At 42.6% G+C, this 20,436-nt stretch overlaps 1 protein-coding gene across 5 annotated transcripts in view; it reads left to right on the forward strand.

The window, feature by feature from the left end:
* Nucleotides 1-20,436, forward strand: part of SCN8A (sodium voltage-gated channel alpha subunit 8) — a 112,935-nt gene that overhangs the window by 38,115 nt on the left and 54,384 nt on the right. For 4 of the 5 annotated variants that reach the window (XM_028125546.2, XM_028125547.2, XM_028125545.2 and 1 more), the window contains exons 6-11: nt 386-607; nt 1,655-1,718; nt 4,157-4,298; nt 5,866-6,072; nt 6,913-7,206; nt 17,031-17,393. In XM_028125546.2, the coding sequence (XP_027981347.1) occupies nt 386-607; nt 1,655-1,718; nt 4,157-4,298; nt 5,866-6,072; nt 6,913-7,206; nt 17,031-17,393 (1,292 nt within the window). Of the gene's footprint in view, nt 1-385; nt 608-1,654; nt 1,719-4,156; nt 4,299-5,865; nt 6,073-6,912; nt 7,207-17,030; nt 17,427-20,436 lie in introns of all 5 variants that reach the window. The other variant, XM_028125544.2, reaches the window with a different exon arrangement.

A 20,436-nucleotide genomic window follows, 5' to 3' on the forward strand; every position in this document is an offset into this window, starting at 1 on the left:
TAGGCGGGTAGGACAGAGGAGTGGAAGGAAGCATTCCAGACAGAGGGAAGAGCATGTATGAACGCTCTGAGGCAAGTAAGAGCCTGACTCATTTGAGGAGCTAAGCAGCAGTCAGACCCAGGAGAGTACTTCCAGGAGGAAAAGAGCCGCATGTTGGAGAAGGAACTTTCTTTTTCTTCTTAAAAATTATTGACTTAAGAATTAATATGTCTGGAAAAATTGATAATATTGCTGACCCATTGTTATTCCCATGGCATAAGAGAGAGTGGCCATGGTTCAAGGGTGGTGCTGTGGGGAGGAGTAGAAGCCAGTAGCTAAGAGGGAGGCTGGGGGAGGTGGGGAGGGTTCTGAAGTGACTCTGATTCTGGGGCTTCTATCTCCTCAGGCCTGAAGACCATTGTGGGTGCCCTAATCCAGTCAGTGAAGAAGCTGTCAGATGTGATGATTCTGACAGTGTTCTGCCTGAGTGTTTTTGCCTTGATTGGGCTGCAGCTGTTCATGGGCAACCTGCGAAATAAGTGTGTTGTGTGGCCCATAAACTTCAACGAGAGCTATCTGGAAAATGGCACCAAAGGCTTTGATTGGGAAGAGTATATCAACAATAAAAGTAGGTGGCCCCTTCTCTGCAAGGGGCAAAGGACAAGTCTGTCTCTAATTTACATGGTCTGACGCCATCACTGGGCTTTAAAAAGTAGTTGGGGCCAGAAAGGAGTCCAGTGCTATGAAGTTATTCCCTGTCCTCGGGGTAGCACTGTGTTCAGAAGCGTCTCTGGGTTTTTTCTCTCCCTTTAAAACCCAACGTGAAACTCTATAGCTTTTTCACAGGCACCCCTAAACTTTTGCTTTCAAAATCAGGCTTAGGAGTTCGATAAAAATACAATTTGCCCTAGTTGGGTTACCTCAGATGGTTCAGAAAATGCCTCGTAAGCTCTCTTCATGGTACCACGACCTTAGTAGTCAGTCTGGTGTGGGAAGTCAGGTAAATCTCTAAGTAACCATTTGAGCCCCTTTCAGTGAAGGAGTTTTAATAATTTCATTTCAGGAACCACAGCACTTGGGTCTGCACTAAGGAACATTTGGTGTGGTAGTACTTCCATAAAATAATTGGGAAAATTTAGCAATATCACTGTTCATCACCCTGGAGGAACTAAAGGCACTTTAGTAGCCATAAAGAAAACGTTATTGCAAGGCAATTTCAGGGACACATACAGGAAAGGGGAAACATGCCTTCTAATTAATACAGGACAATGCAATGTGATCAGTGAGGGCTTTAGCCTCTCTTTGGTAAAGAGAAGTTTAAAGGATAGAAGGCTAAAGTTGTATGGAGGAGTAAAGAGCCCTGAAAACTCACTTTCAGACCCCTTAGACTCAAGTACCAGAAAGTAGCATATAGATGTCAAATATGAGTGGAGGCCAAGTGTCTGTAAAAAGGACATTGGGTTAGGGCTATATGGTAGCACTTTTTATTTTTAAGTATATATAAGAAAATAATTAATGGGAAAGAATTCTTATCAGGTTTTACTCTGTCAGAAAAGATTTATATGAACTAAAATCAGTGACTGTTTCTGCTGGGGCTAGTTAGGAACAGTGTAACCTTATTCTCTCATTCACTTAAATCTGCCTTATTCATTTCCTGCTCTTCAAACTTTTCTAGCAAATTTTTACACAGTTCCTGGCATGCTGGAACCTTTACTCTGTGGGAACAGTTCTGATGCTGGGTAAGTAGCTTGCCTAATTTTATTCTTCTCCCTTAAAATAATGTGTCAGATGAAAATGGGCAGTATTTTCACTTTTCTTTGTACTCATGTAGTAGATCCTAACTGGGTCTGACATATTGGTTGACTCAGATTTTCTTCCTGTTTCATATTCGTCCATCCAAAATTGGCATTTCACTAGTAGGTGAATGTGCCTATAGTCTCAAGCCAAAATTAAAAATGTAAAAGGCTAAGGATAGAGTCTATAACACCAGATACCTTGCCTGTCTCTTGTAGACTCCCCTCATTCTATTATAACACGATTAATAAAATATAGAGTAGGGACACTGCCTTGATGATAGATTAGTACCAAGGATGACCCAAAACATAGCAGGCCTGATGGCATGGGGAGGGAACAGAATAGCAACATAATATTTTTCTCCATTTTTAAAAAACATTTTATTTATTTATTTGAGAGAGAGCTCACAAGCAGGGGGAACGGGAGGGGGAGAGGGGAGAAGCAGACTCCCCACTGAGCATGGACCTGAAGTGGGACAGGATCCCCAGACTCTGGGGTCATGACCTGAGCCAAAGGCAGCCGCTTAACCAACTGAGGCACCCAGCTGTCCCTTTTTTTTTTTTTCCATTTTTAAAATATTGTGGTAAAATACGTAGAACATAAGATTTACTCTTGTAACCATTTTTAAGTGTCCCGTTCAGTAGCATGAAGTACATTCACAGTGTTGTACAACCATCAACACCATCCATCCCCAGTACTTTCCATCTTCCCAAACTGAGACTGTACCCATTAAACACTAACTTCCCATCTTCCCCTCCCAGTCCCCTAGTGACCACCATTCCACTTTCTGTCTCTATGATTTTGACCACTCTAAGTACGTCATGTAAGTGGAGTCATACAGTGATTGTCTTTTTGCAACTGGCTTCTTTCACTTAGCATGATGTCCTCAAGGTTTACCCATGTGATAGCAGATGTCAGAATTTCCTTCCTTTTTTAGGCTGAATGATATTCCATTGTCTGTATATACCGCATTTTATTTATCCATTCATCTGTCAACAGACACTCAAGTTGCTTCCATATTTTAGTTATTGTGAATAATGCTGCTATGAGCACAAGTTTATAGCAACATAATGTGAAACTTGATTCTGCTACTTTTAGCTTTGAGACTTTTGGCAAGCCTTTCAACTTAGGTGAGCCTCAATTTTATCATCTATAGAATGGATTTCATCTATAAAATGGATTTAATAAGTCACATTCTCAGTTCCTCAAAGGGTTATTTTAATGATCCAATTAGATAACATACGTGAAAGTGCTTTGTAAATAGAAAATTATATAAATGTGAGGATGTCAAATCATTATCCAGAGTATATTGGTCCTCAAGGAATTAGTGTTTTAAGATGACCATGACAACTAGAAGTCCGTTTAATTTCTGTATCAAAGTAGATACTAGAAATTACATTGAAATAACTATCAGGTGAATCTAAGCAAGAGAACTGATAAAACCAAGGTCACTGAAATCCCCAGTATGACTTAGGTTGTCATTAAGGTTGTGTATTAAGAGAAGAGAGGGGGCGCCTGGGTGGCTCCGTCATTAAGCGTCTGCCTTCAGCTCAGGTCATGATCCCAGGGTCCTGGGATCGAGCCCCAAATCGGGCTCCCTGCTCGTCAGGAAGCCTGCTTCCCCCTCACCCACTCCCCCTGCTTGTGTTCCTGCTCTCACTGTGTCTCTCTCTGTCAAATAAATAAATAAAATCTTTAAAAAAAGAGAGAGAGAACAGAGATGATTAAGAGGAACTTCTAGCTGGCCATTTGTCATTTGGGATAGTAGCTAAGATGAATTTGGTTGAATTGCACATTGATGTGAATCTAGGACAATGATTCTCAAATTTTGGCGTGCATAAGAATCACCTGGCATGCCTCTTTAAAATGCAGATTCATGGCTCCCATGTCCAGAGCTTTTATTCCTAGGTCTGGGTAGGACATAGGAATCAGCATTTTTAAGAGGCATGCCTGGTGATTCTGATCCTAGGCTGTTCCCAGAACATCATTTTTTTTTTTAAGTTGACCTGACTAGGGACGCCTGGGTGGCTCAGTCAGTTGAGTGTCTGCCTTCGGCTCAGGTCATGATCCCAGGGTCATGGGATCTAGCCCCGCATGAGGCTCACTGCTCAGTGGGAAGCCTGCTTCTCCCTTTCCCTCTGCTGCTCCCCCTGCTTGTGCTCTCTCTGTCAAATAAATGAATAGAATCTTAAAAAAAAAAAAAAAGTTGACCTAACTACTTTGTTCTTTCTTCTTCTTCTTCCCCCTTTTTTTTTAATACCTATTTTTTTGGCCTGACTTTCTAGATGGTTACTTATTATCTTCACAGTCCTGGAGATAGCTTAGAGTTGATGTTTGGGTAGAATTATGTTGAAAAACCCTCAACTTCCCTTTCTTTTCTCAGGCAATGCCCAGAGGGATACCAGTGTATGAAAGCAGGAAGGAACCCTAATTATGGTTACACAAGCTTTGACACTTTCAGCTGGGCCTTCTTGGCATTGTTTCGCCTTATGACCCAGGACTACTGGGAAAACTTGTATCAGTTGGTAAGGAGTAACACCTCTGTTTTTGAGTGCTGCCTTTTTTTTCTTTGGTGACAGAATTTGCATGAGGGTTTGTGAGTTTGGAGACATTCTGTGTCAGAGACCTTCAGTGAAGATACCATATAGGATTGTAGGATGTTATTTCTCAGAGTCAGCTGGTTTACAAAATTAAGTGAATTCTCCCAGCTCTTGTCCGTTTCTTTAGTACCCAGTCACGTATAGCTGTAGAGGCTCACAGCCTTCACAGCCTTTTCCCTGGCCTGGGAATCTGCTATCTCTGTTTACTTCCTGTTGTTTCACCAGACCATCTGCAGTATTCCTCTTCTCAGATTTTTGGCTTAGAACATCTTTTTAGGGAATATCAACTAAACATACTGTACAAGGCACTATGCTAGACGTGATAAGGATGAGATTTCTATCCACAAGGATCTTAGATTCTCAACGTATCAACATTTGTGAGATTTGTAACACATCTGAACTTGTTCAGGCAGGTTGTGACAGATTAAAAAAAAAAAAAAAGGCCTACCATTGTGTTGGGCTATCTTGGTGACTGTAGGCAAGTCATTTAACTTTGCTGGTGGTGATAGAGAAGTAAATCACGCTGGTGGTGATAGAGAAGTAAGTGTGGGTGATTGCTAAGGGTCTTCCAGCTTAGAAATTCCATGATAATTCATTGTTTTCTATTTGACTCTGTCATTTGGTGATGCCCGTTTGAGAGTGAGAAACATGTCTCCCTCAGGCATGAAGGATCTCTTGAAGGGAAGCTTCTAATTTTCATATCCCATAAGGAATTCTTACTTTCCATTGGACAGCCTAGAGTTCTCTTAGATTCAATTCTTTCTCGTGAAATACTTGCGGTTGTTGCTAAGTTCCATTAAATATTTGTGGTTGAAAAGAATAACAATGAAAACTAAGTAATAGTGGGTCACATATACATAACCTAAAACCCAAGTGTTCTTTGATGTCTGTTTGCTCACTAATAGTGAAGGGAATAGTCCGAGGATCTTCTTTTTTCTCTCCTGTTCTTTATGCCATATCCTTCTTTAAAAACCCACCTTCTTGCAGAAGGATAAGGAAGGATGTCACTTAAGAGGGGGACTTTCTGTGACTTGGACCTGATCCCTAAGATGGAATTTGTCTATTAATGCTCTTTGAGGACCCATAGATAAATAAGCTGAAGTCTTGTATTCTTTTCTTTATACTTGTTTTAGAACCAACTAACAAAGTCAAATATAATTCTTAGCTCAGAGCATTTTTTCCTTTAAAAAAAAAGAATCAAATGTTTTTCCATGAAAGGAGTATATTAGGAATATTTGGAAATGGAAGAGGATTTTTTTCTGTCACAATGACTGGGAGGTACTAGTGACCTTTACTCTGAGTTGAGGAATAGAGGAAGCCATTTGGCCATTAGGATGCTAAGTGCTCTGCAATATGAAGGCGCACCACACAATAAAGGACTGTTCTACTCAAAAGGCAGTGGTGCCCCTGCAGAGGAGTATTATCCCACGAGTTATTTTCAACCTGGTTCATTTGATGCACGTGACTCAGAAAATGGTTTCTGTCTTGACAGACTTTACGAGCAGCTGGGAAAACGTACATGATCTTCTTCGTCTTGGTCATCTTTGTGGGTTCTTTCTATCTCGTGAACTTGATCTTGGCTGTGGTGGCCATGGCTTATGAAGAGCAGAATCAGGCAACCCTGGAGGAGGCAGAGCAAAAAGAGGCTGAATTCAAAGCAATGTTGGAGCAACTTAAGAAGCAACAGGAAGAGGCACAGGTTGGTGATCAATTCTTTGCTACAGTAACTTCCTGCCAGAGCACCATGACTAAGGCTCCATCTGATTGTCATTCCAGTTGATCTTTTTTAGGCACATGGTCAAATAGAAGTCATTAATCTGATTAAAATAACCCAAGTAACAACTGCAGAAGGTCGGTCCAGTTATTCCATTTGTCTTAATGGCCCAGTTGTTTAATATGATCTCTAGTTGAGTTTCTCAACTGTTTAGTTTCAGCTACTCTGGTGGCTGGGAGGAAGACAAGTGGCCAGAGCAGGGTATATAGCGTCTCATGTAAGCACAGCCTTTTGGTTGAGGAAATCGTTAGGATCTCCCTCAGAGATTCTCTGCAGTCATGAAAATATTGGTTGTAATTGAAAAGAAGACACATGTAAGATAGTAAAGTAAAATTTGAAAAACAGACTAGTGATCCCACCACCCTAACACTTTGCTTTCTGATCCTTATCCAAATATACAAATGTTTTTATACTGTTGGGCCCATAATATATAATATAGTTTCTTAGCATTCATTTTCAGACTTGCCCCAAAGAAATTTTTGATACCAAGAAGGCAGCTAAGTTCTTGTCTGAGAAACTCGAGAGAATAAATCCCAGAGTTCTCACCACTGGGTTCTGCCCTGGTTACGTAGAGCCATGTGCCATAACACAGATCAACCAGAAAATGGAGACGGCCAGGTCCTGGCCACAGCCTCCTCAACGGGCTGGTCCGCCTTCCTCCTTTCCCCTGCTTCCCCTACCTGTGGGAAAGGAAATGATCTGCACTGGTCGTGTGGCTTCGGGCGGCTCCAGTTAACAGCTTCTGACCGGCCTCTCCTCCCCTAGGCTGCTGCAATGGCCACCTCCGCAGGCACTGTCTCAGAAGATGCCATCGAGGAAGAAGGTGAAGAAGGTGCAGGCTCTCCTCGCAGCTCCTCTGAAATATCTAAACTCAGTTCCAAGAGTGCCAAAGAAAGACGTAACAGGAGAAAGAAGAGGAAGCAGAAGGAACTCTCTGAAGGAGAGGAAAAAGGGGATCCTGAGAAGGTGTTTAAGTCGGAGTCAGAAGATGGTATGAGGAGGAAGGGCTTTCGGCTGCCAGACAACAGAATTGGGAGGAAATTTTCCATCATGAATCAGGTAAACTCTTTGCAGTGGGTCAAATAAGCCTAAGAAATTCTGCTTTTCCTAATCTCACTTGATTCTCGAATTCACCGTTGGCTCTTCATTTTCCAGCCCCTTCCCTCCATCTTCTGGCCTATCTCTCCATGCTCCATACTCTTCCCTAGAGGCAGGCTTTGTGGGTGTGTTAGGATGGTCCTCTGCTCCAAGGCTGTCCTCCCCACCCCCAACTGCTCTGGCCAGCCCTAGGACCGTGTGATCACCTTTGGCAGACTTACTTCAGCCGGAAGATCTGTGTCACACCAGTGGGCCTTCCATTCTGAAACTTCAGGAAGTACTTTCCTCCTTAAACCTCGGAACACCAGAATTTAGCTTTCAAACATCTCTGTTTAAGAACTGCATATAATTGTGGGTTAAAAAAAAAAAAAGAGTCCTGAAACTCTTTAGGTCACCTTATTTGAGTGTGGCAAATTCTAGTAATTAATTATTCTAGATATAGTGTCATGCTGATAAATTAGCCTACGGTAGATTAAAAGCCTCCAGTTGTAGCCAACTTTGATAAATGGGGAAACTAAGAGAAAGAGAGAGAAGAGGACTTATGGATAATTGCTGAGCATTCTGTTACTATAAATATTACCACATAACACCTATTTTTGGATTTCAAAGACCACCACCAAAATCCAATTCTTAGGCCATTTAATTCCCCATTTTAAGGAAATGCTAGAAAGTTTTTATGGTGTAGAATAGGTTATAGTTACCAGTTTTATGGCAGAGTACCCAGTGTCTTTTTTTTAATCTCCCAGAGATGCTTCACTGTGCCTCTCCCTTGTATCTCTCACTTCCCAGTTCAGTCTCTGCTAGTCCTGTTCATTTTATCACAGCGGACTCTCTCTCGTGTCGTTCGTTTTATCACAGCGGACTCTCTCTCATGTCATCCCCTTCTTTCTATCCTGTTAATCCTTAGTTGAGACCTTTGTTTTGTTTCATCCACTACAGTTAGCCACTACAGGTTAGTTTCCTCTGCTCTTTCTCCCTCTCCTGCATGTTTTCTATACCATTGACAGAGTACTTCTTAGTAAAACAGAGCTGTCATTATTCACCCCCAAGCAGTCACGGAGTGCCTGCCATGCGTCGGGGATTACGACGGGTCCTAGAGATTCGTGGGGGTTCGAACACAGTCCCTGTCGTGGAGCGGCCTCTAACACTCATTTCTGTAATAGCATCGATGGTTCCGTATTGTCCCATAATTGCACTAGGCTGGAGTGTTTTAGAGGGCACAGATCTCCCGCAGCCTGGAGGCGCGGCAACAGCTTTCTTGGGAAGGTAAATAAAGGACAAATGAGAATTAGGTAGTGTATGTGTGTGTTGGTGAGGGAGCAGCAGGAGAGAAGAAAGGACAGGTCAGATTTGGAAGAAAAGTAACTGCCAGTACGGACAGCCCAAGCTTGAATTACTTGTTGGATAACCAAGTAGAGAGGTCTTTTAGACACACAGACAGGCAAGTGATGGCTTTGGGAAGAGGTTCTGAGGTGAGAGACGGTGACTGGAACTGTGAGACTTGAGATACTCAAAGAGGTTGTGTCAGGTAAAGAAAGGAATGGTGGGCTAGGGACATGACCACTGATGTCCGTGGGCATTGGAGATGGAGCTCATGAAGGAAAACAAATGAGTGGTCGTCAGAGGTGCCTAGAGAGCCAGTTCAGTGAAGCCCTGAGAGCACAAAGGTTGGAGAAAGCAGGAGAGTGATCAGTGGATTGAAATTTAACGGAAATGCTTCATGTGCTCAGAATTGGAAATATGTGCTGGATTTGGCAATATAAGTCATTGAGAACTTTAAAGACACATTTCAGTCCAGCATAAGGATGGATATCATATGGAAGTGGAATGGGAAGTGGAGACACTGAGTGTAGACTTCTCATACAGACTTCTTTAAAGAATATGGGTGAAATTATTTTTATAATCTGGGGCAGGGAGCCCAAAAGAAGGGGAAATGGAGGTGGAAAATGGAGTAGAACAGAAAAGAAAATGGAACACAGACTTGGGAGATATGAAAATAGATGTAGTCTTTAATAGGAAAGGGACACCTTGTCCCCAGATGTCAGGATAATAGGGGAGGATGAGTGTGGATAAGTTTGTAGGTAGGAAGTAGGAAGTTGACTAAGATGACACCAGACAGTGTCTAGTGTGCAGTAAGACAGGAAATTCAAAGTCCTATTGAAGGGAATGAGAGATTGAGTAGGGGGTTTAAAGAAAATATTGACAGCGTAGAATAGTTATCATGAAGAACGGGAGAGGGAATTATCCTAATCAGATTCCCTCTGTTTACTAACAAAGCGCCAGCCCTGTAGCTGACAGCCCCAGCACCCCCCTCTCCTGGCCTTCTCAGTCCCCAGTCACTGCGCCCTGTCAGGCACCCTGCGCTTACACCAAAATGAACTGCTAGATGCTTCTCATATGTTTGTTTCCTACCCTCAGTTTTGCTCCAGAAACCCCCTCTCTAAGATGCCCTATTTTTCTCTCAATGTCCACACCATACTTACTCTTCACATCCTTCTCTCAGAAAACCTTCCCTGACCTCCCCCATTCCACACTTCATTGGACATTACCATTTCATCTTTCTATTATGTTTTATACATACCTCTTTATGTGTTGCTTTTTACTCTGCATGGACTCATATTCTTTCTTCTCTTAGATAAAGTGCTAAAAGCAGGGCCTGCATATGGCTAGCGTTCAGATATTTGTTGGACAATTGAATGGGGGACTTTTATAAATCTGATTTCACCCCTTCTGGGACTTCTTTGTGGCCTGGAACCATCTCTCTGTCTCACCTTCACCTCACCTTTCTCCTAGTTCAGCTTTTTTGGGGGAAAAGTGTGATTCAGCTTTGTTGTCATCCAACCCTTGTCTTGAGAGCCGTCACTGAGCTAGTTAATGAATACCTTAGTGCTGTTATTGAATGGTCTCTGATTAATCTATAGGCTTTAGCACAGAGTTGCACTGATTGCTCCCTAGCTCAAAAAATAAAACTGGGCTTCTGAAATGTCCTGCTTTGCATGAAAATGTTCACTTCCTCTCCTTTCTCCATCTGAAAAAAATTGTAGATTCCTAGAGGCCATGGCTGTCTGCCAAGACTTGCTGAGAAACCCCACATGGAAGTCATATTCTTTGTCCCAGGATTATTCTGCAGTTTCTCTGGTTTTCTCTGGAAGAATGACTGAGGAAACTGAGGCCGAGAGAGATTAACTAACTCACCTAAGGTCATATGGCTAATAGGTGTTAGAATCGGGATTTGAACAAGGTCCTTCAGACCACAAAGCTTGTACTCCTGAACACTACGGTACATAGCCACCCCTCCCCACTCACCTCCACACATACATGGTCCTCTCTTATTGGCTCACCAGTGAATGTAGCTTCCGTTTCCCATGGCCAGTTCAGGTGTGTATCCGTTTCCTTTATTGCCAGATCTTCAGAGAGCCCCTTAAGACATCTGCCCACCCCATCTCCTACTCATTTCTCTATAAAATTACTGCTGTTTTTTAGGGCTTAGGACAGTTCATAAATAGTAAGTATTTTTTTTTTTTAAAGATTTTATTTATTTATTTGAGAGAGAGAATGAGATAGAGACAGAGAGAGAGCACGAGAGGGAAGAGGGTCAGAGGGAGAAGCAGACTCCCTGCTGAGCAGGGAGCCCGATGCGGGACTCGATCCTGGAGTCCCAGGATCATGACCTGAGCCGAAGGCAGTCGCTTAACCAACTGAGCCACCCAGGCACCCCATAAATAGTAAGTATTAACAGTTTTTCATAGTATTTTAATTTTTCCTTTGCAGCATTTCTCAAGCTTTTTGGTCTTAGGACCCCTTGATATCCTTAAAAATTGAGAACCTTGGGGCACCTGGGTGGCGCAGTCGATGGAGCGTCCAAATCTTGGTTTCAGCTCAGGTTTTGATCTCAGGGTCATGGGATCAAGCCCCATGTCTGGTTCATCATGGAGTCTACTTAAGACTTTCTCTCTCTCCCTCTCCCTCTCCCCCTCCCCCTCATGCTGTCTTGCTCGCTCAAAAAAAAAAAAAATGTAATTAACAAATCTTTTTAAGATAAATAAATAAATAAATAGGAATCCTTCGCTGTATTAGCATCATAGCTCTATAACTCATGAATGATTTTTAGTATCATGCATTGATCATTTGGGAAATACTGATTCACTGAGTTACACAGATCTTCCAAGTACTGACACACAGTATTAAAAAATCACATACATTATTATCACTACCAGCTCATCAGGAAAGTCCAAATACTGTGAAACTGTCAGGCTCCCAGAGTCCACTCTATACTTGTGAGAAAATGAAAGTGATAAAGGCAGATATCATCTTAGTATTTATGAAATAGTTTTGACCTCTTGAGCCCCCTTAAAAGGATCACAGGACCCCCAGGAGTCCCTAGACCACACTTTGAGAATGCCTGCTGTTTGGGGAAGAAAAAGTGAAGTGAAGAAAAAGTGAAATATGGCATGGACATAGAACATTTAAATCACCAATTTGTCACATTCTAAGCATCCCTGTCATTGTTAAGCCTTGTCCCAACACACAGCTGACATGGTGCCCTAAAACCCTCAGTTTTTCCGTGGAAAAATATGAGGGCCGCATCCTCAAATCAAGAACACCCCAGAGCCATTCTCCCAAGCAAGCACCTAGACCTAAGGTAGTATGTTTAGTTAGCTATGGTGCGCCTGCCTGAAAGGGACCAGAAGCTCCTGATTGCTGGACAGGGAAGATTTTGAAAACAGGAGCTAAAGCCCACGCATTTTATAAAGCAGCCTGGATCCCAGGAGTTAATAGAGCCAAGGGTCCTGAGTCATCACTGAAACCCTCCAGCCCAGGGAAGCTGAGACTGGAGAGAGGCTGAAGTGGATAACCTCAAGATGTATCATCTCCTTAGAGAATGGGCTAGAGCAAGATTGAATGCTGGGTCCGAGGAGAGATGGGGCAAATTATCTTTTCCCCTTCCACATTTATTACAGGCAACTCTTTTGCCAAGAATGGAACATGAAATTAAAGAATAATAGATTGTTTTCTTTTAGTGTGTATTGTCTCAGGATCCTCATTTCTGTGTGTTTGTAGGTCACTGAATTGATCATTATCTTACTTATCACTTTCCTATCAGTTAAGAATAGATCTCATATAGTATATATTTCTGACTAGGCTGCAGGGTGCAAGAGGGCAGGGACCATGTTGTATTTCTTCTTTACCACTGTATCCATATCACTTAATACACAATGGGTATTTAATGATTGTCTGTCAAATAAATGAAGCCTCTTTCCTAATGTGGAGACCTAATGTACCATGTAGTGTCAGCAGCCAGCATCGGCTTAATGCAAAATCACAGATTTAGTCCAGGGAAGTGAACTTCTATGAGAAGTGAGGCAGTGACCCACTGCAGGTGTGGGGTAATGCTCAGGTGTGGGTGGCTAATTTACAGTATATAATCTAAATACATGTTCATTAAATTAAGCACTGTACCTACGATATACAAAGCACTCCAGGAGATACAAAGATGAATCAGGCAGATTGCCCCCAAAGAGCTTGTAGTTGGTTAAAAAGGAAAGCTAAAAGCATGTATATAAAGAACTGTAGTATAAAGTAGAGCTCAAGTACTCTAAAACAGAGGCTCGGGGCTGTGGAAGGGTGAAGGAGGTTTATAGAGGAAGAAGCTGAAGGGCTGGACCATGGACGGTGGCGAGGATTTCCACAGCTGGAAGTGTAGAACATACAGATCTGCAGGCAGTGTGGCTCCATGGGTGGGTCTGTGAGGGGAAAGAGTGAAAGATAAAATGGAAAAACTAAATTAGGATCAAAGCTGGAAGGATCTTGAAGGACATTTTTAGGACATTGATTGATGATATTAAGTGTAATCATGGGATTTAGCAAAGGAGCCCAAGAGTGCCTGAGTCTTGTCTTGTCCTGGCCATATTTCTCTTTAGTGAGCCCTGCAAGGGAGATACATATGCCCAAGGCACTTTTATTAACATCTAGGGAGATACATCCACCCAAGGCACTTTTATTAACATCTAACACAGAACCTCAGCTGAACTGAACATGTGGGTAGAAGCTCAAAGATATTTCCTATCCCCCTCCCCCTGCCACCCAATCTTGGAATCTTACTGTATTTCTTTTTAAAGATTTTATTTATTCATTTGAGAGAGACAGAGAGTGCACAAACCGGGGGAGAGGGAGAGGGAGAAACAGACTCCCTGCTGAGCTGGGAGCCCGACATGGGGCTCGATCCCAGGATCATGACCTGAGCCCCCAGGCGCCCCAAGGGATCTTACTGTATTAATTATCATTTTTATTTTCTGTATTTTATGATGCTTTGACATTTTAGGAGCCTTGCCAGCTGGGGAGAGACTGCCCCTCCCAGTGCAAACTTAATTCCTAGACAGTTAACAACTTGTCTGGAAGTGTGCCTTTCATATACAAATCAACCAATCCAAACCCTCAGCCCCAACTTTTAATCTAACACTCACACACCAAGACACACCAAACCAAAGTTTCCCCTGCCCTCAATCACTCTGAGCTAGGACCACTCCTACAGACCAGAGCCTGCTGAAATTACTCAAACCGCCCAATCCTAAACTTGTCAGATGTGCCTACTCTGCCTCAGCTGTTCCTTCTGAGGAAACCATCATACAGGCTCTGAACCACGCTTTTCCCTTGCTCCTTTTGCCTCCTAACTGACCCTAGTACCTTCCCATGAGGCCCTGCCTGGCATGGCGTGGCATGCCCCCTTCTCTTGAGAGCTATAAGTAATAAACTCTTCCAAAAGTTGCTGTCTCTGTGTCTGCCACCTTACCATTTCTCATCAGAACAAAATCAGAGGCACAATAGGAAGGCATTGCCTTCAGCGTAGCACATTGCCCTGAGGTATAAAAATTTAGGGGATGCCAAACAAAGGGACAATTGAAAATATTAGCGTCTTTAAGTTTTCTTTAACCCAGAAAATTTAAATCCAATGTAAGGCTTTCCAAATTTACCTGTCTTACAATCTGGGCCTTTGGAGTATTTTAAATTCAGGAGTGGGATAGATCTCACTTGGATACATATTAGTATATTTATTAAAAAGAAAAAATAAGGTCATAATTTTTCAAATAAAAATAAATCTGATTTGGCCAATTGCTTTGACAATAAGGGCTGGCTTTGCTAACTATATCATATGGGAGGTAGTTTTGTAAATTAATTGAGCTAAATCTGTGGCTTTAAGGTTTTGATGAAAATATCCTTAAAGCATGTATTAAGATAAAATTATTTTATTAAAAAATTAATGTTGGAAAAAAGTTGGCAGTGATGTATTGAAATTAATGATATTTTGATTATTCCAACCATTTCTTTTGGGTTAAATAATGTTCCTTTAAGTAAAAGAATAACCTCTTTAAGAGTAACCCATATTTTTATTTGTAAATAAAAATGAATCCTTTTTGGCATCCTCGGAAATCAAGAAATGGAATACTTCTAACAACTAGGTAACAAATCATGGGGCAAGTTGGGTGGTTTAGAGTTCTTTGCTTTCAGTAAAGTTGTAAGACTACCTGATTTGATTGTTAGCCAACAGATCATTAAGATAAATTTTGCTGATAGCTTACTATGTGATTCTGGTGTATCATTTGAAAGGAGATCAAAGAATTGAGTGCTATTACTATAACCAAATTCTTCTGTTCCAAGATATTATTTATGTGAATAAGGTTTCTCAGCACTTAAAAGTCTAAATATTAGGGGCGCCTGGGTGGCTCAGTCGGTAAGCGTCTGCCTTTGGCTCAGGTCATGATCCCAGAGTCCTGGGATCGAGCCCCGCATCGGGCTCCCTGCTCAGAGGGAAGCCTGCTTCTGCCTCTCCCACTCCCCCTGCTTGTGTTCCCTCTCTCGCTGTGTCTCTCTCTGTCAAATAAATAAAATAAATTTTTTTTAAAAAATCTAAATATTAGATAGGGAAGGGAAATGTTGATGTTGAGCCATGTTTGATTCTAATAATAAATAATACTGTCTACAAATATTTCATCACCAAAACACCAATTGGAAAAAAAACTCATTAAGAGATACGTTTTAATAAAATTTTCTTTTTAAGCTTAGTAATTACTTATAAAATGTATATGTATATATTTTGATCAATCTTATAAGAATTATAATAAAAAATCAATTCAAGAGAATTTTTAAAAATTCTTAGAGACTCCTGGTCACAGGAATTTTTTTTTAATTTTAAGTACAGTTCTAGAGGGGAGGGGGTGGGGGGATGGGTTAGCCTGGTGATGGGTATTAAAGAGGGCACGTTCTGCGTGGAGCACTGGGTGTTATGCACAAACAATGAGTCATGGAACACTACAGCAAAAACTAATGATGTAATATATGGTGATTAACATAACAATAAAAAATTTAAAAAAAATTTTAAGTACAGTTTATTTATAACTTTTTGTTAAAGAAAATTGTTGATCAAAGGTGATCAATAAAATATAGTAAAGCATAAAAATATACATTAGCATACAATTCTCTAGGGAATGTGGAATTGGAAGTATGGGTTGAAAGAGAAAAAGAAATGAGGAAAAATTTGTAAGTGATAAATAAAAGTTTTATTTTAAAATGTCAGTGCAGGGGTGCCTGGGTGGCTCAGTCGGTTGAGCATCTGCTCTCTGCTCAGGTCATGATCTTGGAGTCCCGGGATTGAGATCAAGCCCCACATTGGACTCCCTGTCAGTGGGGAGTCTGCCTCTTCCTCTGCCCTTCACTCTGCTCGTGCTCTCTCTCATTCTCTCTCTCAAATAAATAAATAAAATCCAAAAAATAATAAGAATAGTAATAAAAATAAAGAAAATGTCAGTGCAGGGGGCACTTGGGTGGCTCAGTTGGTTAAGCATGTAACTATTGATCTCAGCTCGGGTCTTGATCTCAGGGTTGTGAGTTCAAGCCCCGAGTTGGGCTCCACACTGCATGTGGAACCTACATACATACATACATACATACATACATACATACATACATAGTGCTGGGAATTATATAATTTACATATTTAAACTTTTGATGGAGGTGCTTGGGTGGCTTAGTCCATTAAGCATCTGCCTTTGGCTCAGGTCATGATCCCAGGGTCCTGGGATCTAGCCCCACATCGGGCTCCCTGCTCCCTGCTCAGTGGGGAGCCTGCTTCACCCTCTCCCTCTACCCCTCGTCCCACTCCCCATGCTCTCTCTCTCTCTCTTTGCACGCTCTCTCAAATGAAATCTTAAAAAAATAAACTTTTGATGAAAAAAATGTTGACTTTAAAATGGAGTAGGTGGGAACATACATGATATTCAACTGAACAAAAAATGCTTCAAGACCACTGTTGGCATAGGACTTACCTCGAGGGCGTGTACTCATTGAGAGAATAGCAAGTGATAAAGCACTTTTACATTCTGTCCTTTTTGTCAAGTGTGGCATGGACTCTAGCTTGAGTAAATGAAAGGCACACTTCATGTGAGTTCACAGTAATGAGAAACAGACACACCCATGTGTTTCCTGGGGGATTAGCTACATAGTGCTCGAGATAAAAGCATCCTTGCAGTGCATGGGTGAACGGTGAGTAGGATTTTGGTATGGTTAGCTGGTTGCGAGGCTATGGGGCAAGAAGTGAGTGCTTACGGGTGTTGAGTAGTACTACAAACGTAACACCCAGAAGTGCTTTCTGGGAACACTTGTGTCCCGATAGCAGGAGTGCAAGGCTGGGGCCAGGATGGGGAGGCAAACAGCCTTTGCTCAGCCTGTGTGGGGTCCGCTCCCCGTCTCATGGTGTCTCTGTGTCTTTCTCTGTCTCCTTGCCCCTGCAGTCACTGCTCAGCATCCCGGGCTCCCCCTTCCTCTCCCGGCACAACAGCAAAAGCAGCATCTTCAGCTTCAGGGGGCCCGGGCGGTTCCGCGACCCGGGCTCGGAGAACGAGTTCGCGGACGACGAGCACAGCACGGTGGAGGAGAGCGAGGGCCGCCGGGACTCGCTCTTCATCCCGATCCGGGCCCGCGAGCGCCGCAGCAGCTACAGCGGCTACAGCGGCTACAGCCAGGCCAGCCGCTCGTCGCGCATCTTCCCCAGCCTGCGGCGCAGCGTCAAGCGCAACAGCACGGTTGACTGCAACGGCGTGGTGTCCCTCATCGGCGGCCCGGGCTCCCACATCGGCGGGCGGCTCCTGCCAGAGGTGAAAATAGATAAGGCAGCTACCGATGACAGTGTAAGGAAGTAAACACATAGACCGAGCCTAGGCATGGCAGTCTCTCCCGCTCCCTCCTCTCTTCCCTCCGGCCCGGCCTCTGGCTCCCACGCTCAGCTCTTCCGTCCCCACCGTCCCTACCACCCCCGGCCGCTTCTGTCTTCTCCCTCCTGGTTTGTTTCTGTTTCTCTCTTCAGCCCCTCCTTGTTTTCCCTTTCACTTTAATCCCGGCTCTGTTCCCACCCACCCCCCACCAACTTCTTCCTTGTTTCTATTGCCCGACCCCATCAACTCTTTGCTTTCTTTTTCCTCCTTTTCTCTCTCTCCATCTTTGCGAGTCTCTATCAGCCTACCTGTTCTCCCCCCACCGCCACCCCCTCACCCCCGCCACCCCGGCTTTGACTGAATGCCTCTGGCCAGCGGATCCTGCCCGGATGGAATGAGAATGGCGTCCTGCCACCACCAATGACCAAGTCTGAGCCGGTTTGGAACTACCGTTGCTTCTCTCCCTCCCACGTCCTCTCCTCATAGGGAAACAGCCTGGAATTTAAAGCTCTTATCTTTCTGCTAAAACAACAACAACAACAACAACAATATAGCTCAGAATAATTTTCCAGTCTCCTCTGTAAGAATGAGGTGTGATTTTTCCAAAGAGGACCGTGGATACCTGGTGCTGCCAGCGGGAGGTGTGCACCAGGGAGAGCCAAGCAAGGAGAGGTTAGGCAAGCCGGTGCAGAACTCGAGCGAGACATTCAAAAGGGATTGAAATGGAAATAAATCAAAGGAGGGAAAAGTGGGAGGTTGGGGCAAGAACACATGGTGTATGGGGGAGGAAGGAAAAGGGAAGCAAAAAGATGAATTTTAAATGTAATCAAATGTCAGGCTCTGGAGGAGCTACATATAATAGCTTCGTAAAATCACTTGTCTAGGGGTTTGGATAATGGCTCCCCTCTTTGGGAAAAGCCATCTCTTAACACTTCTTTAAATTCTAAGCTGTTTATACCTTTTTTTGTAGTTTCAAATTCTTGTAACCTCAGCGATCCTCATTCTCCGAACCTCTAACTCCTTAACCTCCCTCAGTCCTTCGTTAGCTGGCATAAGCTCCTTGGGATAGCATGCCAGTCCGTTTTGTTCTAACACTTCAGTTTCCTCTAACACAGCACGAAGACAGCCGGTCCTCTAATTAGCATGATGCATGTGTGGAGGAGAACTGGACAGTCAAGGATGGAATAATTCACAATGATCTGTTTTTAACATTTCAGGACAGTTGTTGACTGTACAGATAAAAATTCAAAAGGCAGTTAGGATGTGTTTGACATTGTCTTTTCTCTCCTGCCTTTTTATTTAATAGCAAAATACCCCCCCCACACACACACACGTGTTTGTTTAGCTTTTTACAGGCTACACATTACTTTTACATTCATTATTTAATTTGCTCTGAATAAAAATTTCTGTAAGGCTGACCAAGTGGAAAGCGTTATCCCTGTTTTTAGATGGTGAAGTAGAGCTCAGAGAATTTGGGTTCCTGGAGGTCACACAGCTCATTGTTGATAGAGCCAGAGTCTTAGAGAAAAGACAATCTTCTCTTTCTCAGTGAATTTTAATGCCTTCTCTGTTTAGGCACATAGGCATTTTTCTTCTGGAAAATAGGAACAGTAGTATTCCTAGTAATTCCTAGTACTAGTTCCTAGTAATAGGAACAGTAATAATAACAAACATTGGTTCCAAAATCCCCCCAAAACCAGATGGTTGGCCAAAATAAATGTTATAGATAATTATCTTTACTTTAAATATAATTTTTGTTTGTCCCTAATTCCATATCTAGAGGTAAATTTTTAAGCTCCATAATTAGACAGTTATGTTCTTTGAAAAAGCAAGAGATGATATCAGCAGAGAATGAGGGGTTGGTCACCATGGACAGTACAGTTTGGGCAACTCAAATACTAAGAACCAAATTAAATTTTGACATTCTGGCTGGTTTTTTAAATACTTCAGCCAAATAATACATCTTGCCTTTTCTTTGAAAAGTAGGTATTAGAAAAGGTATTGAGGAAGGAGGAGGTTGAACTTCAGCTAAAGGCAGATGAGCATGTTTGCAGGTTTGGTTTTTGGTTTTTTTGCAGCTTCTGTTATAATATGGGGGGGGGAATTTGAGAGGCAGTTGAGCAGATGGCTGTGGAAGTAAGGCTGTCTGCAGCACCTTACACTGTAGCCCACAGAGTCCTGCCTTTGGGTTTTGGGGTGCCTGCACACTCAACACCCTATAAGCACTTAGGGGATTATCGCAGTGGTTCCAAGCGATGATGGTGACAGATTTGAGGATTCCCAAGGCCAGGAGGGCAGATCCCAGAGTGGCAGGAAATGAGGGAGGCAGGACTATTTTGTCTCCAAAGGCTTCATAACTAGGAAACGCTATTTCATTAGAAGCCGTAAAGAAGCACTTCCTAGCTATTAATTGTGTGGCAATCTATATAAGTTATATTAATAGGCCAAAAAGACGAAACAAAACAAACCCAGACTGCATAGTGTGTGTGTGCTATGATATCAGATCTATAGAAAGACAAACTACCTACAGAGAGAGGATGACTGACTAGAAGTCAACAGTAGTTGCCTTTGGGAGGGGAAATTAAAGGTGACTTTTTTTCTTCCTTACACTTTTCTGTTATTCACAGTTTTCCACAACAGACATAATAATTAGAGCCACCATATATTGCATTCTTGCTATAGTTATGCTAAGCACTTTATATGCATGATCTCATTTAATTTCTTATAATCGTTGTGTTTGGTAGGTGGTTTTATCCTCTTAACAGGTGAGGTTCTGAACCTTAGTGATTCATGGAAATGGAGCTTGAACCAAGGTCTTCCTGCTGTCAAAGAGGCCTTCCTGGCTGCTTGAATATTAGCTGCTTTGGGAAGTGGGAAAAACATTCATCTTAGAAGGACACAATAGATTACTAATGTTATATGCAGCCCAGAGCAGAGGAGCAGCGAATACCGCTTTAGGCTAGGATGTAGCGATTCTTACTGTCAA

This window comes from Eumetopias jubatus, unplaced genomic scaffold (genome assembly GCF_037043125.1).
Source record: "Eumetopias jubatus isolate StellerSeaLion01/CBP00866 unplaced genomic scaffold, mEumJub1_p1.0 scaffold_8, whole genome shotgun sequence".
NCBI classification, from domain to species: Eukaryota; Metazoa; Chordata; class Mammalia; order Carnivora; family Otariidae; genus Eumetopias; species Eumetopias jubatus.